The following is an 18,843-nucleotide window of genomic DNA, read 5'->3' on the forward strand; positions in this document are numbered from 1 at the left end:
AAGAGCCAGCTTAGCTTCATCAAGAATAGGTCATGCCAGACTAACCTCATATCCTTTTTTTGACAGGATTATTAAACTAGTAGACGAGAAGAATATTGTGGATATGATTTACCTAGATTTTAATAAAGCTTTTAATAAATTACCTAATCTTTTCTTATAGAGAAAATCAAGAGATATGGATTAAATGATATTACAGTAAGTTGGTTTGAGAACTGGTTGAATGGCAAGACTCAAAAAAATAGCTGTTAATGGTTTAATATCATCTTGGCAGGAGGTCCCTAGTGGAGTAACCCTAGGATCAATACTTGACCTTGTGCTACTTAAAAGTTTTATATGTGACTTGGATAAAGGCTTGCTTACCTAATGTGAAGATGACACTGAATGGGATAGCTAAATGGTTGACAGAGTAAGGATCTAGATGAATCTATAAGATGAAAAAGACCTGGGGGTTTTAGTGGTATGTAAGCTCAATATGAATCAGAAGTCTGATATGGCAGCTAAAAAAGCTAATGCAATATTGGGCTTCATAAACAAGAGGTACAGCTTCTAGGAAAAAGTGGGGTGGGGGGGGTGGTAATAAGCCCACCATATTCAGACCCAGTCTGAAATACTGTGTTCAGTTTGAGGTAAAACAGCTTTTAAAAGATATTCATAAATTTGTGAGTGTCCAGAGAAGGGCAAACATAGTAAAAGGCCTCCAGTCCCTGACACATAGGAATCTGTTAAAGAAACTGGATATGTTTAAGCCTAAAGAAAAAAAATGGGGGGTTCGTGGCGGGGTGGGGATGGAACTTGATAAGTAAGTTCAAGTATCTGAAGGGTTCTCACGTGGAAGAAGACCATATTTGTTCTATTTGGCCACAAAGGACAAAATCAGAATCAATGGTTAGAAATTATAAAGACGTTAATTTAGATTTGATATTAGGAATAACTTCCCAACAATTAGTGAGGCGATGGATCCTCCTCCTTGGAGGTCTTCAAGCAGAGGCTGGATGAGCATTTGGTAGGTATGTTATAGTAGGAATTCCTTCATATATGGACTATAACATTGCTGAAGTCTGTTTCAACTTCCAAAATCTATGATTCCGATTCCTTCCCTTCTTCTCCAGGAAATTACAAACTCAATCATCGCCCTTCTCTCTCTAATCTTCAACTTCTCCCTACATACTAGCTCCTTCTAAATCTGTCCGAGACTCCTCCATCCTTAAAAAAAAAACCTTCTTTAACCCCATCAAGATACCCACCCTTCCTTTCTCTGACAAACTCCTAGAAAAAGCTGTCTACTAATCATTGCCTCCACCACCTCTCCTCTCACTCATTTCTTCTCAATTTGGTCTCCAAACTCATAACTCAACTGAAATTGTTCTATACAAAGTTAACAATGATCTCTAAATACCCAGATCTAATGATATTTTTCTTCACTCATTCTTCTTGAACCTCTTTGACACTGCAATCTAACATTGCTAACCACTGTTTCCTCCTAGATACTCCATCCTATTTGGGATTTTGAAACATTATTCTCTCCCAGTTCTCTTATATATTGACTGCTCCTCCTCATTCTACTATGCTGGCTAATCATAGCCCCTAAATGTAAACTGTTCTCCAAGGCTCAATCCTGGACTCTTCTGCTCTTTCTACAAGGTCATTTAGGGACCTCATCTCTTACATTGCTTATCATCTCTAGGTAGATGATTCGGACATCTCTACATCCAGCTGTAGCTCCCCCGAGCTTCAAGTCCTGCAAAACTAACTGCTTATTGGACATTTCCAAATACATTATACCTCAAATTCAACATGTTCAAAACAGGGTTGATTATCTTTCCTCCAAAACTCCCTTCCACCTAGCTTCCCTATTTCTTCCAATCACTGATGTGGATACCATCGGAGATTCTTAATTCTTCACTTTCCCTCACAGCACACATCCAATTAGTTGCTCAATCTTGCTGTTTCTACTCTCCCGCATACCTATCACCTTCGGTCAGGCCCTCACAGCTCTCCTCTGGATTATTTCAATGACCTCCTGACTGGCCTCCCTGCCTCAATACTCTTCTCACTCCATTCACCCTCCACTCTGCTGCCTCAGTGATCTTAAAACAGGTCTGACCACGTCATTCCCTTACTGAATGCTCTAGCATAAATTGAATAAACGTTAGCTGGTGGGCTGGTTGATTTGGAGGCAGAGGTGAGAAAAAAGGGCAGAACGACAGAGGACAGGAGTGGGCACCCACCCACGGGGGGGATGGCCGAGCCAGATGGGCTGCAGGCAGGGGCGGGCAGACACAACGAGGCCTGGTGGGGAGGAGCGAGCACCACCGGCTGCCCGGGGCAAGGACATGCCAAGCGGCCAGAGGCAGCGGAGGGTGGAAAGGCGTCCCTCGCCGCAGGAAGGGCCACACGCCCCCGCTCCGCTTCCCCACCACAGCTGTGGGGACCCGTGACCCGGGGTAGGCGGACGGGAGCTGCTGCTGCTGCTGCTTCCTCCGCCGCCGCCGCCGCCGCCTCCTCCTCTTCCCAGCCCTGCAGAGGGCGGAGGGACGTCAAGACAGGGGCGCGGGGTCCCGAGCCCAGGCCCGGGAAGAAGTCTCCGCCCCTTCCCTTCTCTCTTACCCCCTTTCCGGGGCAAGTGAAGCCCAGACGCGAGGCTTGGGCAGAGAGGCCCGGCCCGGCGGCCGGTGATCTGACCACCTACCTGAGCTATCCCCATCCTCGGAGACGGACGAGCTCTCGGTGTCCTCGTCCTCCGAGGTGCTTCCCTCGTTCTCAGCGTAGTCCACCTCCATTTCATCGTGATGGTTCGTCTCTTTCTTGTCCCCGCGGGAATGGACAGGCATTTTCCAGTCGCCCCCGGCGCTTATTTGTCTTCCTCAAAGGCCACGGCCCCTTCAGTGCGGCTATGTCCGCAACCCAGCTCGAAGCGACCCTTCTCCCAGAATTGTCTTCTCCCTATCTGGAACTCACAGCCTAACCCGCCGGCTCCGCGATGGAAGCCCTGCCATTGGAGAAGCCCTTCCATGAAGCCTGGGAGGCGGGGCTTGATCGCACGTTGAAGGTTCGAAGGCCCGTTGCCTGTCGGGAGTTGTAGTCTCTGCGAAGGAAACCCGACTTGACTGGATTTCATAGCCTCAGCTCTGGTGATTTGGCCTAACTGGAATTCAAGTCCCAATAAAGCACCCGTCACATACACTCAAATCTCGTTTATAGACAGAAACTCATATCAAGCATAGATGAACTATTTCCATTTTCCCACTAAACCAGCTGCCTGAAAGTTTGCTAACATGAGAATAAGTCACTAAAATTTGCCATCTGAGTACCCCACCCCCAATTGTATAAATCTAGCAGAAATAGAGAATTGTTATTTCCACTTCCCACCTCGGTTCAGAACTTCATTATTAGTAGTAATAAGTTCACTGTTAGAACAAGAAGAAACCTTAGAGACTTATCTAGAACAGTCCCTAATTTATGTGAAGACAAGATAAATGAAGAGCCAGAGAAATTTAGAAATTTGACAAATATCATACAGCAAGTTAGTAGCAGAGTAAGGACTATAATCCAAACTCACTATAAATGGAGCATAGTGGAAAGAGAATTGAACGTGGAGTCAGGGAATGGATTTGAGAGTGGTTCTGCTACTTTGTTCTGTCCTCGGACAAGTCTTTTAACCTCTGCGGTGGCCCAGAACAAATCACTTAGTATCTTTGGCCTCAGTTTGTTCATGTGTAAAAGGAAAGGCGTATTCTAAATGATCTAAGTGATGGCTACCAGTTTTGACCACTTACTCACAGGAAGGCTACTGCTCATTCCACTAAATTACAGTCCTATTGAGGTAGTAAAGTTGTATTATGCTTTCTATCTTAATGTATATGATTTGTACTTTCAGTGCTACACAACATGTAGAATTATGAAAATAATTGTTTCAACAATTTTAATTCTGTTTTCTGAGCCAGAGAAACAAGAGGGATAGTAAGGAAGGAGGTTAAGTCTGAGAATAACTGGAAAGAGAATAGCCACAAGCAAAACAAAATTACTGTTCCTGAAGAGGAATCCAAAAGAGAAAAAGAAAAACAAATACAATTTAAAGGGTGGGGTGCCCATCAATTGGGGAATGTCTAAACAAATTGTGATAGATCAAGGCAATATTAATATTAAGTTAATGTTAATATTATTGCACCTTATGAAATGAAGAAAGAGAATATCAGAGAATCCTAGAATGAATGAGATGACAAATAGTGATGATACAAGAGAAGAATATATATATATGGACAACAACATTGTAAAAAAATTTTTTTTGAAAAACTTAAAGCACTCTTATCAATGCAATAACCAACCATATCTTTAGAGGCTATAGAATGAAACATATTATTCATTTCTTGACAGAGAGGACCCAAGGTACAGAAACAGACATGTGTTTTTTGACATGGCCACTGTGTGGATTTGTTTTGCTTAACTGTTCTTATTTGGTAGAAGGGATGTTTTTGTTGTTTCTCATTTTTTTTTAAATTGAGGGAACTGTTGGAGGAGGGAGGGGCTGGCTAGTAAGAGTGATGCCAAAAAAAAAAGGGGGGGGCATAAAAATATTTTTAAATGAACAGAACACAAGGAAATTCAGAAGCATAAACAGACACAGAGGACAATTTTTAAAATAATTTGTGGAAGTATGTTTTGTGTATAAACATTTTTTAAAGCAAGTGGCATGAAATAGAGATTCATAATTTCATATACAATACTTGTTTTGTTCTGCTGTGTATATGAAAATTATCTTTGTTGCTTCAGAATTAACAAACAAAATTTTAAAAAGTTAAGTTTAGGGGAAATTGATGCTAGTAGACAATAGAGAGGTCAATTAGTGGAACAGATGAGGTACGTAAGATCCAGAAGCAAATGAACATAGTAGCCTAGTGTTTGATAAACCCTAAAACCACAACTACTAGGCTAAAGACTATTTGACAAAAAATTGCTGGAAAATTTGGAATGTAATGTGGAAGAAATTATATGTAGATTCCATACGACCAAGGTAAGTTCCAAATGGAATGTGATAGATATAAAAGATAACATCATAAATATATCATAGAAGCAAGAAAAATGTACCTTTAAGATGGGGAAGAGTTCAATGATCAGACAAATGATAGAGAAGATCACAGAAAAAAAAACAATTTTCATTATTTAAATAATATAATTACATTTTATAATTAAATCTTCTGTACAAACAAAAGTAATGCAGTTAAAATTAAAAGGGAAACTTAACTAGGAAGAAAATCTTTGCAGTCAGTTTCTCTGATAAAAAGTCTTATAGCAAGATATATAAAGAGTGGTCTAAACAAAAGCCATTCCAGGTAGTGGGAAAACCTGCCCATGGATATGGGGTACCTGAAAGATCAACAAGGTAAATCTACAGTTGGCATATAGTAATCCACCTGTATTTCTGAGAGGTGGTATCTTCTACAATACTACATTTCCTGGTGTTGTGCTATTACTGGTATAAAGTCAAGTGCCTTCAATGTTAAAGGCTCAGAAAATTTTCTTAAACTGATTTCATGCCCTAAGCAAGTGTTTTCTATAACCTGCATAACCAGTACTTTGTAAAACTTGTTTATACTTCAATTGTATATAGCGTTTTTAAAAAATATACACATATATAAATATATAGTATTTTTATTTAGGTACCTTCAAACTTGAATTCCAATCTGTGTGATGCACTGTAAAACAATACATTTCTCTTCTTGAGTACCATTACAGGTGTACAAAGGTTTTCACTGGTTCTATTTTTCTACCGTTACTGAAAAGCATATATCCTACATATAGTTGGCATTTCAAATAAATGGATTGCATAAACAAGAGCCATTCCCAATAGATAAATGGTCAAAGGATATATACAATTTTCAAAAGATCTAAGCTATCACCAACCATATGGGGAAAAAATGCTCCAAACTACTAATAAAGAAATACAAACTAAAGCAAATCTGAGGTTATACTCAAAGTTATCCATAGATAATGTAGGTTATCTATTGGCAAAGATAACACTTGTTGGAGGGGCTGCAGAGAAATAGGCACATTGATGCACTATTGATATGGAGGTATAAACTGGTCCAACCATTTTGAAAAACAATTTGAAACTATGCCCCCAAAGTTACTATATTGTGCATACTTTGACCCATTGATACCACTCCAAAGAGAAAAAAAAAAAGGACCCATATGTACAAAAACATTCATAGCAGTGATTTTTGCATGGCAAAGAACTAGAAACTAGTATAAATATATTACTGCACTATAATAGAAGATCAAAGTGACACTTTCAGAAAAACCTGGGAAGACTAGTATGACCTGATGCAGAACAAAATCAATAGAACCAAAAGAAAATCTACACAACAGCATTGTAAAGAAAAACAACTTTAAAAGACTTGGTATCTCTGATCAATGCAGTGACTAACCACATTTTGAGAAAAACAGTGAAGCTGCTATTGATATCTCCTGTCAATGAGGTGATAGGCCCAAGATGAGGAATGAAACATTTCTGGACATGTCCAATTTGAGAATTTGTTTTTCTTGACTATGCACATTTGTTACAAGTATTTTGTTTTTCTTTTCTTTTCTCATTTCGGAGTGGGAGGACATGAGACCAAAAATAGGACTAGGGATTAGGTGTTCCTAAAAGAGAAGAAACAAGAAAACAAGAAGGATCACATAGGCAAGTGGGACAGCTTTGAAAGATAATATTGAACTTACATACTTTTAAAAAAAGAGCAAGCTCTATATAATGGAAGTTTACAGTTTCGTGTACATTCTTTTCCTTATTTTCTATGACGTATATGGAAATGTTCATTTTATTTGGAATTTGTCATGTTCAAAATTAAAATTAATTTGGTAATGGTATAGTATGGAATAAATAAATTTCAGTAGTATTAGCATTTTTATTTATTGGCACAGTTCAACCATGAGGAATCAATATTTCTCCAATTATTTAGGTATGTATTTATTTTTGTAAAGAATTTTTAGTAATTATAAGTTTAATTCCTGTATGCATCTTGGAAGCCGGAATCTTAAACAGTTTCTATATTCATATTTAATTTCAATGAAATTTAAATGGATTTTGTTGGCTATATATATATATATAGGATGATGGTTTTGTGGAATTATTTGATATCTTTCTACCTTACTATATTTATTAATTTGTCAATTAGTTTTATTTGAACCTAAGTAAATTACCATGTCATCTTCAAAAAGCAATGATTGTTTCTATTTTACCAATGTTTATTCCTTAAATTCGTTTTTCTCATCTTATTGCTAACATAATTTTGAATTAATACATCAAATAATAATGGGAATAATCGAAGTCGTTACTTTGCCCCTGATCTTTTTAGAAAGGCATCTAGCATTTCTCCATCACAAATAATCCTATATTTTAGTTTTAGATAATATTATTTTACTTTTTAGGAAAAGGTCTCTTTCTTCTTGTGCTTTTTCATGTTTGTTAAACAAAAAAAAATTACATTTTGTTTTTTTAAAGACTATATCTACTGTTTGAATCATGTGATTTTTATTGTTTTTCTTAATATATTTTGTTATTTTGTCTATTCCATTTATATTGTTCCTAATATTGAAATAACCTTGAATTTCTGCTGTATCTAACCTGGTTACTGTGTAAAATCTCTTTAATATATTATTATAGCTTTTTATATATTTTTATTCAATATTTTTGCAGGAATAGTCTATTGGTTAAAAGGTTTCTTCCTCTAGTTTGTTTCTGGTATGAGTTTCAGGATGATATTTGTCTCACAAAAGGAGTTTGCTAGATTCTTTTTTGCATGTGTTTCTTTGATAGAATGTATTTATTAACTCATCTGGTCTTAGTTTTTGTTTTTTGTCTTACCTATTGGGAGTTCCTTTATGGCTAATTCAATTTCTTTTTCCAATATTGGATTATTTAAATTCTCTACCTGTTATTCTTTTAATCTGAATATTTTTTTATTTTTTGTAAATATTCATCTGTTTCATTTGTTATTTGTTTTATTGGCATAAAATTGGCAAAATGGTTTCTAATAATTTCATGTATTTCCTCTTCATTTGTTGTGAATGCTCTTCTTTCATTTTTTATCTTGGCTTTTTCTTTTGTCTACTTAGCTAATAACATCTATTTTAAGTTGTTTTTCCAAACAGATTTTTAGCAATTCAATGGCTTTTCATTTTCAATTTTTTGATCTCTTCTTTGATTTTCAGAATTTCTATTTTTGTGTTTGGATTTTTTGATTTGTTGCTTTTCTAATTTTTATTAATGGTATGCCACCTGAGTATTCATGTGGAAGTGAATGAAAGCTGTTTCTCCTTTTAAATTGATACAGCTCCCCCTCCTGCCATGACAGAGGGTGAGGACAACCATGGGACTACCTAAGGCTTACTGTATCATCCCAAAGTAACAAGTCTCTTAGCACTGTACCCAAGATCTCACTAAGATCTCACATAATGGGGTGGTGGGTAGTTAAGGTTTACCTATTTGCATCTATATACTTTCTCTTCTTAAATACTTGCTTTCCTTTTGCACAAACAAAACTAATGCAGTCAAAATTAGGAGGAAAACAGGAAACTCGGGGCAGGGGGAGGAGATTACAGCAAGTTCTCTGATAAAGGCCTCATTTCTCAAAAACAGAGAACTGAGTCAAATTTATAAAAATAAAAGCCAACCACCCAATTGATAGTCAAAGGATATAAACAGTCTTCAGAAGAAGAAATCAAAGTTACCAATAATCACATGAAAAAAATTTCCTAAATCAATACTGATTAGAAAAATGCAAATTGAAATAACCCTGAGGTACCACCTCATACCTATCAGATTAGCTAACATGACAGAAAAGGGAAATGATGGATGATGGAAGGAATGTGGAAAAACCTGGACATTAATGCATTGTTGTATAGTTGAGAACTAGTCCAACCATTCTGGAGAACAATTTGGAACTACAACCAAAGGGCTATAAAACTGTACATACCCTTTGACCTAGCAATACCACTACTAGGTCTGTATCCCAAAGAGATCAAAGAAAAAGGACCTATTTGTACAAAAATGGTTTATAGCAGCTATTTTTTGCAGTGACAAAGAATTGGAAATTGGGATGCCCATGAATTGGGAAATGGCTGAATAAGTTGTGGTATATGATTATGATGGAACACTATTGTGGAGTGAGCAGAACCAGGAGAACATTATACAAAATAACAGCACTATTGGAACGATGACCAACTGTGAAAGATTTAGCTACTCTAATGAGGACAACAATCCAAGACAATTACAAAGGACCCATCATGAAAAATGTTATCTACCTCCAGAGAGAGAACTGATAAACTCTGAATGCAGACTGAAGTATACTTTTTTTTACTTCATTTTCATTGGGTTTTTTGTTTTCATTTGCAGCATAGTTAATATAGAAATATGTTTTGCATGACTTCATCTATATAATCAGTCTCAAATTGTTTGCCTTCTCAATAGGAGGGAGGGATGAGAGGGCAAGAATCTGGAACTCAAAAAATTTTTAAATGAATGTTAAAAATTTTTCCATGTAATTGGGAAATATTTAATGAGATAAAACTATATTAAAAAAAATAAGTACTTGCTTCCTAAGCAGATTAACTGGGGTACATTTGACACATTTATTTCCTATCCCCAATTCTGGAAAGTTCTCAGGGTCCTGGCAAGGTTCAAGAATTATCCTTTCAAGTGCCTCCCCTAGCGCCCTGCACTAAAAACTATCAACTTAAGTCAGTGGAATATGTAGGGCTTTAAGGCCTCCTAAATGTCATATAAGGGGTACTGTGGTAGAAAATGCCTTGTCACATAGAATGGGCTATTTTGTACTTTCTCTTCCCTTCAGAAGCCCCTATATCTCCTCTTCTATCCTCTGCCTTAGCTGAAGTCCTAGCCACTTAACTTATGGAAAAAATTGAAGCCATTCAATGTAAGCTTCCTCTTCTCCCATTCTTTTCATCTGAAAACCCCTCTACATAATTTCTTACTTTCTTTCTTTCTTACTTTCTCCTCCTTTCCCCTCTGAGAAAGAATAGGTCTTTGTTCTTGCCAATTACTCTTAGACATCCACCTGATCCCATCTCCTTAAATATTCTTCAGCAGATTTCATTCTCAATTATCTCCCTTCTTTATCTAATTTTACATTTTTCCCTACCCAGAGTTTTGTCTCCACTGTCTTGAATCATACTCAATCTCTTCCATCCATTAAAAAACCTTCACAAAATGTTACCATACCCTCAAGCTTTTGTTCAGTCATTTTCAGTCATATCCTACTCTCTGTGACCCCATTTTGGGGTTCTCTTGGCAAAGATACTAGAGTGGTTTACCATTTCCTTCTCCAGTTCATTTTACGGATGCAAGGAAACTGAGGCGAACAGGGTTAAGTAACTTGGCCCAGGATCACATAACTAGTAAGTGTCTGAGGCTGGATTTGAACTCATAAAGATGAGTCTTCCTGATTTCAAATCCAGTTCTCTATTCACTGTACCACCTAGCTGCTCCCCACCCCAGCTATCTTATATTTTCCCCCCTTTCTTAACCAAATTCCTTTAAAAAGTTGTTGACATTCACTGCCTCCATTTCCTCCCTTCTCTTCCTTCCACTTCTCAACCTTTTGCAACCCTCATCACTGAATTAAAATTGCTCTCTGCAAAGTTACCAGTTATCTCAACTGCCAAATCAGATGGTCTTTTCTGAGACCCAATCCTCTTCAAACCACCTACTGCATTGTTGACTACCCATCTCTTCCTGGATACTCTTTCCCCTCTGGGTTTTTATAATGCTATTCTCTCCTGGTCCACTGATTAATTGTCTTACTATCCTCAGTCTCCTTTGGTGGTTCATCTTCCATATTATGCTTCCCTGGTGTTCCCCAAGGTTCCGTTCTTAATCTTCTCTTCTCCCTCTATACTCTGTCTTTTGGTAACCTTATCAGCTCCCACAGGTTTTTAACTATCATCTCTATACATATGACTCCCAGAACTACATATCTAACCCTAGTTTTACCTAAGCTTCAATCCTATATCACCATTTACCTAATACATATTTCAAACTGGATATCCTAGAGACATCTTAAACCCATTAAATCCAAAATTGAACTTTATTTCTCCTTAAACGCTCCCTTCTCCCTACTTCTGTTGAAGTCAATATTAGTGTTCTCAGTTTGTTTCCAGTCTTGTCAGGCTTGTAATCAGCATTATCCTTGACCCCTTACCCTCCCTCAAGCCACATATTCAATCAGTTGCCAAATCTGGCCATTTCTACATCTCTTATATCCAACATCTTTTCTCCTTTCACACAGCCATCACCTTAGTTTAGGCTGTCATTGTCTCTCACCTAGTTTCTGCAATAGCCTCTTGGAAATCAGTCTCTCAGCTCAAGTGTCTCACCACTCCAATCTACTCCAATCTATCTTACACACTGCTGCCAAAGTAATTTTCCTTAAGCATAGATTTGACCATGTGACTCCCCCTACTCAACCAATTCCAGTGGCTTCCTACTGCCTCTAGAATAAAATGTAAACTCCTCTGTCGAGCTATTAAAACCCCACACAGCCCTAACCTATCTTTCTAACCTCACTGAATATCACCCCCTAATCCCTCCCCTCGCGTACACACACACACACACACACACACACACACACACACGCACTCACGCACGCACACAAACACACACACACACACACACACACACACACACACAACTCTGCAATCCAGCCAAACTAGCTTTCTCTCTGTTCCTCACAACACTCTATATAGCATTTCTGTGCCTTTGTCCTGGCTGACCTCCATGCCTGCAATGTACTCCCTTCTTACTGATACCTCAAAGACTCTTTCTTTAATATGCACTTCGGACATCATCATTGCATGAAGTTTTTCTTGATTCTAATTGTTAATGGCCTTCCTCACAAACTGCCTTACAAATATTTAGCAACTCCTTTGTGGTGTGTGTGTGTGTATGTGTGTGTGTGTGTGTGTGTGTGTTTATACTTTATATTTACACTTTATATAATGTCTGAGTCACAAACTTTATATGTTCTTGTTGTCTCTTCCATTAGAATTTAAACTTATTCCAAGTAGAAATTGGTTAGTTCTTTATATTTGTATCCCCAGCATCTAGCTCAGTGCTTGGGAAATATTTTAGATTCCCTGATTAATTTTTTCCCCAAAAGCCAGGGAAACACCCCAAAGACTTGATTGATACAGCCATCGACATGGCTTCCTGCTCTCCTGGGACATAAAAAGCCCTGATTCATGAAAAGCTGAGATGCTTCAGGCTTTATGGATATCCTATTGCTATGCAAGTCAATCCACTCTTCTGACTATGTAAACAAGGGAGGCAACATCTACCCAAACTAGTGCTGTATGCTTGTGGAATATTAAATTGACTTCCTGTTTATTAAATAGGATAACAGTCCTAAAAAGCTTGATCACTAGCATAGGAAACTGAAACTAACCTGGCCATGTACCTTCAGCAACTAGAAACAGAGCTACTGATGGTTAAGGACTGTGCCTTCAAATCAGAAGTATTCATAGTTTTAAATATCACACAAGAAAATTGGACAATGCTAATGGTAGTGGAGACCAACAGACCAACAGGAAGTATGGTCTCAAGCCCAGAGATCTTGCTGAAAAATTTGTGGAATCCCAATGGGATCAGAACAGTCAAGATACTGTTAGGAGATGCCCTGTTTTCCAGAGCTAAGACCCAGCAAACAAGCTGTGCTCTGAGCTTGGCATAACAATCCTTTGTGCTCACCTTCTGGAACTAATGGTCCCTAAGCTCGGGCAAGTATCAACAGGTCCAGACCAGAAGCCCTGCTAGAAACGGACTTTCTGTCACTAGACAACCTTGCCTCACTGTTGCTGTTGTGCTTCACAGTCGCTATTGTGCCTCACAACAGTTGCCACGATACACTTTGTCTGGCCACAAGTATATAAATCAAGGTTCGGCCACACTAAAGCAAGGTCCCCCCCACTAGGGGCAGAGCCCCAGTGCATGTGTCTAATCTGCCTCCAGCCATTTCCCTCACCTTGCAATTAAACTTCTGTTTGATTCCTGACTTTCCTGTCTCTAGCCTGCCCTGCTCAGCTCCAGCCATCCACAGGTTAGAGGCTGGTTCGGTCCAGTTGACAGAACTATAAAGGAAGAGAATAGGAGTGAGAGTAAGGATGAGAAATAGGACAGCTAGGTGGTGCAATTGATAGAACACTGGGCTTGGAATCTGGAAGGCTCGTCTTCATTAGTTCAAATCTGGCCTCAGAGACTTACTAGCTGTGTGACCCTGGGTAAATCACTTAACCCTGTTTGCCTCAGTTCCTCATCTGTAAAATGAGCTGGAGAAGGAAAAAGCAAAGCCCTCCAGTATCTTTGCCAAGAAAACTCTAAACTGGGTTACAAAGACTTGGACATGACTGAAAAACAACTGAACTGAACGATGAGAACTGAAAACTCACATTGGTAATAAGAGAGCCTCAGGGGGATGTTATTACTACCTTTGCAGAGTGCTGGGGTTTTTTTTTTTCCCCCACAGAGAGGCCAGAGAGTAGATTGGCTTTCACCACAAAGGAACCTGGAAGGCTGTAAGGGAAGTTTAAACAGCAAGTTGATGAGTCACTGGAAAAATGGTTGATGAGAATATGGTCTAATGGGACTAAAGTTCCTCCTGATTGCAGAATTACATTGGCTTAGGGATCTCATGGAGCACTTGTTTTTGCAAAGCCAGTTAGAAGTCCCATATTAGCACTATCCTTATGACCAATCTGAATTAGATACAATTAGATCTCAAATGAATGGTGTCAGACTTTCTCTAAGGGTTCGCCACCACAACACAGTGAATGTGGTTGTGGGAGGACTAATTGTTGAAATTTGAGTTAAAGAATGGTCAGCCACAGCAGATGTCAAAGAAAATGTGTCTTTGAGGTTCATGGTAAGATGCAGAGTTTCCACTGTCCCCACTTTTCAGGCTGAGAGTGATGATACCCTCTCTCTTAAGGAGCTTTGGGTGTGGCTACTGAAAAATGAATGAAGGACAACCTTTGGGGTTAGTAATAAAAACTATACTAGCACTGAGCAGTAAGACTCTTCAGCTCTGCTCATTCTCAAAGCATTCCCTAAAGCACATGTGTGTGTATATACATACATATATACACACACACACATATATCTATCTACTTATATGTATGTATCTATCTTTATAAGGCTGCTGATCACTTGCTGTCAGCTTTCTATCCAACTGGACAGTGTCTTAGTATGATTAATCAATTCATGTCACAGTTGCTGCTCCTCTCATTCTGAAAGCCTACAACTAACTTTACCCCTGCTTGTTGCCTATCTTCTAGGGGCAGCAAGAACAAGCACAGGCTTTGTACTTCCACAATAGATCCATTGCTAATAGTTTATGTGATAGGACTATTGTGATAAGCCATTCTCCATTGAAAAATTTCCAAATGAAGGAACAACAGACCCTTTAGAGAAATCATGGGTGCTTTAAGGACAAGTTCTTCCCAGTATCTGGAACCCCCATGCATCCCTTGAAGCACACTACTTCCACAGGAGGCTTAGGTTGTATAGACCACTGAGGAAAGAGGTAATCATGAGCTATTAAGAGTAGGTCCCTATATGGGTGTTTATGGCAACTTCTATGCTAGTTATTGCGGCTAAGACAACATGGAAGTTTTCTGAAACATCCCGTTAACACCAAATAATACTATGTCCCAGGGAGGGGTAAAAGCTACTTTCTCCCTAATGATGGAAATGGAGGCCAAAATCCTTGATCAGTTCCCCTTACAATAATATTGTATGGCTGGTGAGGAAGGCCAATGGTACTGGCAACTTATTTGTAGCTGAATAAAATTATCATGACAATTGCTGTTGCTATTTCTAACTTTGTTGATGTGGTCGACCAAGTAGTTCAAGCCCTGCGTAAATGGCATAGGGTTGTTGACCTCACTAATGCCTTTTTCTCTGTTTTTTGTTAGCTGAGACTAGTCAGGAGTAAATGTTAGTTTTCACCTGGGAAATACTAGATACCTTCATTCTTCCCCAGAGCTAACCTGAAATCTTGCTTATATTGCCACAGCCTGGTGGGCAAAGAACATGAGTAGCTTTGCTTAAGCAGTGTTCTGGGATAGGTTCTAATTGTCCTCAAAGCTGAGGGTTTTAGTTGCATACATGTTGCCCTCCCTCTTTCACCAACCCTGCACCTATGAGGACACACCTCTTGAAGATCAGTGTTTTCTATGACTCACTAAAAGCTTTGCCCAATTCAAGAGAACTATACAAAACCGGACTTTGGAGTTATCACTTTGCTTATATGGGGATAACTGAGTCTTTCTTTTTTTGTTTCTATTTTTATTTTTATTAACAATCATTTTTAAATTAAGCTTTCTTTCACACTACCCTCCCATGCGCAAATTAAAATACAAAAAAAGCCCTCAATACAGTTGTACAGAAAAGCAAAATGAATTCCCACGTTAGCTATATCTGACAATGTATGTTCTACTTCTTATATTTTATAACTCCTCTCAAAGGTGGCAAGTGGTGTTTTTCAACTCCATTCTTTTGGAGTCATGGTTATCATTGAATTGAACAGAGTTCTAAATTATTTCAAAATTGTTTTTCTCTAAAATATTATATAAATTGTTCTAGTTCTGCTCTCTTTACTTTGAATCAATTCATATATCTTCCCAGTTTCCTTTGAAACTGTCCATTTCATTATTTCTTATGGCACAATAATATTCCATTACGTTCACATACCATGATTTACTTAGTCATTCCTTAATAGGAGCACATCCCCTTACTTTCCAACTTCTGGCTACCGTGAAAAGAATAGCTATATTTTTGTACAGAGATCCTTTTATATTTTCTCTGATTTCTTTGGGGTATAGGCCTAGTAGTGATATAACTGGGTCAAAGGGTATGAGCAGTTTTGTATCTTTTTTTGCCAAGGAAAAACAAAGTTTATTAAGGATTTGCCACATTAGGTTGTCTTAAGAAATCTCACCATTTGTGACGCTTGCTTTCACAAGTCGGCCAGATTCAACTTACTGAGCTAGACTGAATCTGAGTCAGTTTTGTATCTTTTCGAAAATAGTTTCAAATTGCTTTCCAGAATGGCTGGACCAATTTCACAGCTCCACCAACAGCACAATCATGTACCTGTCTTCCCCCAGTCACCATGTGACAATCTTGAAGGATGGGGGCAAGATAAGCTCTCCGTCTAATTCATTCCTGTATGGTGGCCATGGACCTTGCAAAATAATCTGGAGCTTAGAAAGAAGTGAATGGTCAATCAATGGTCTTTCCCTTTGGGGCCAAGAATAATGAATGCATTTGACCCATGTTTCCACTGTATATGATGTCCTTTGCTTATCAGTTAAACAACTAGGTTGACTCCATTAAAAAATGGAAGAGGTTGGGAAGTGGGTTCATTGCCAACATGGACACAGGGTCTGTGATGCCATGTTGTGTTGAGTACAGGACCATACTTCTGCTCAACAGAGTGTTCTTTGCCAATTGGAGTATCCTCTTCTGAAAGACCAGTTTGGCATGATCTTGCAACAGCAGCTTCATGATCATGCCTCTTTATTGCTAGGGCTATGTGTTTCACCTTCTAGAAACAATTTCTGCATTAAATCACTGCCATCCTTGGAAGACAGTAGACCTTCTCCAGTCCAGGGTTTTTTTAGAATCAAACTTTGGGGAAACTTAACCAAGATATACAAACTGGTTTTAGGTAGAGTTCTGGTCGACTCTTTTCATCTCATCTTCCTCAGTTCTTCCACCCCCACTGCAGAGTCATTTAGGCCTAGGGAGATCCCTTCCCCTTCATAAAGCCCTAGATACCTGGAGAAAAGGCTCAGGGGTACCCTGAATGCCATACATGTTGCCTTTTTCCACCCAGAAAACAGCTAACTCATGATTCCCTGTAATAATCAAGGGAAAAACCTAACCCAGTCTATATCTAGAAACCTGCTTCAGACAGTCTTAGAGGAAGAGCTTAATACAGGCAAAACAGAAACAAGGCCATGAGCAATGTAACAGCCTCTTGAAAGAGAGATTCAATGCGAGGAAAATCAAGACCTCTCCCTTTTGGAAGGACAGACTCTCAGATCTCAATAATCACTGATCCATTGTTCGTGGGTAAAAATCTTCATACAAGGACTCAGGTTTGAGACCCCAAGGGGTGACATCATTAGAAGGTATCTTTTTTTTTAATATGTGGGGAAATGAAATTGCCTTTGAAAAAAGTATAGTGAATGTGTCTTCATCTGGAAGAAAGGTCCTTAACTGACTTGATGGCAACCCTGAGTTCTTTGAAGAAGGTAAAAGAGAGTCCTTGCCCTGGACTCTCTGAAGAAGGCTCTAAAAGACAAATATTTGTTGTCACAACCCACCCCACCTCCATGGGGCTCCCAGGAAGGGGAAGGTCCTGACAGGTGGGCTAAAGAACAATGGGTGGCACAGGGTAAGTCTTGCTATATATGCAAGAGAGTAATAACCAAGTCAAGCTACCTATGTGCGGATGATCCTGACCTATGATCAGAATCGGTGACTTTGCTGACTTTGCTGCTGCAGATGTCATCCTCTGCCTTATGGCCCTGATGTTCTTGGTGCTGCTCTTCATCTCTGCTTTAAGTAAAGAGATCTACTAGGAAGATTTTTACCCATGAACAACAGATCAGTGATTATTGAGATCTGAGGGTCTGTCCTTCTGAAAGGGACAGGTCTTGACTGAAGCAGGTTTCTATATGTAGACTGGGTTAGTTTTTTCCTTGACTATTCCAGGGAATCATGAGTTGACTCATTTTTCTGGGTGGAAAAATATTAATGTTAAAAAAAATGAGCCTTAAAATTCCAGTTAAGCTGATGAATTGAAATACATAGAGGAGTCCAGCACTCCCACATAAAATCTAGCAAAGATCCTAAAAGAGCACAGGATCAAATACTAACTTTGGATTTCTAATCCAAAGAGAACAGTAAATCGAGATACTGTTGTCATATGGACCAAAGGAGACTGAAAAGAGGAATTAGGTAGGAATAGAAGTAACAGATAGTAAGAGAGAGTATCAAAAAGTTTCAGAGAAGAGAGATCCAGGAAGAGAGTTAGTAGTCAACAACGTAAAATTCAGCAGACCAGACAAAATAAATGAGGACTTAGAAAAGACCATTAGATTTGGCAATTGTAACTCCAGAGAGAGAAATTCAGTTGAATGATGAGGTCAGAAGCCCAAATGCAAAGGGTTGAGAAGTGAGAGAAGAATGGAAGTAATGAGTATAGATAGCTTTGTTTTTATTTCTTTAAAGTGTTTTATAATTGTATTTATATGTTATAGTTTGCTTTAGACAGACTCTGCTGCAATCATCACTAAATTGTTGCTGTTTACATAGAATCAGGAAAGGGATGTACCCTTAGAATCACGGTTTGTGTAATGATTACTGTAAAATAGAGGAGTATATACTCCAGCGATAAAGGGTTTCATATCACATAGAGAGTGTTTTTGATAACTTGCCAAAGTGACATCTTGGCTGATGTGGTATGTAGCATTTGTGGGATAAAGCCACATGTGAGTGGGGTGGGGTTGGGTTTTTTTGTTTTTGTTTTAACCTGAAGTGAGGTGTAGCTGCTATTAGCATGAATCTCTAAATGAACTCTCTGAAGAAGAAAAAGAACACAACCAACCAACACATTTTTTTTTTACTGCTTTGCATCATGTATCTTTAATTGTTAATATTCTGAATCAAACAGACTCCATTTGTATTATTGCAGATATTTTGTGCAACTGGTGGAGCCAAGTCTCATTTTCCTGAGCTAAGTGTAGCTTTCCTGTGATGTG

General features: G+C 38.7%; 1 protein-coding gene across 2 annotated transcripts in view; it reads right to left on the reverse strand.

Moving 5' to 3' along the window:
• The window catches only part of BRMS1L (BRMS1 like transcriptional repressor), a 154,730-nt gene extending 151,724 nt beyond the window's left edge, over window positions 1-3,006 (reverse strand). For both annotated transcript variants that reach the window (XM_036752819.1, XM_036752818.1), the window contains exon 1: window positions 2,690-3,006. In XM_036752819.1, coding sequence (XP_036608714.1) covers window positions 2,690-2,831 — 142 coding nt within the window. In that variant the 5' untranslated portion in view covers window positions 2,832-3,006. The remainder of the gene's footprint in view (window positions 1-2,689) is intronic.
• Window positions 3,007-18,843: the final 15,837 nt, after the last annotated feature.

Source organism: Trichosurus vulpecula, chromosome 3 (genome assembly GCF_011100635.1).
Source record: "Trichosurus vulpecula isolate mTriVul1 chromosome 3, mTriVul1.pri, whole genome shotgun sequence".
In the NCBI taxonomy this organism is placed as follows: Eukaryota; Metazoa; Chordata; class Mammalia; order Diprotodontia; family Phalangeridae; genus Trichosurus; species Trichosurus vulpecula.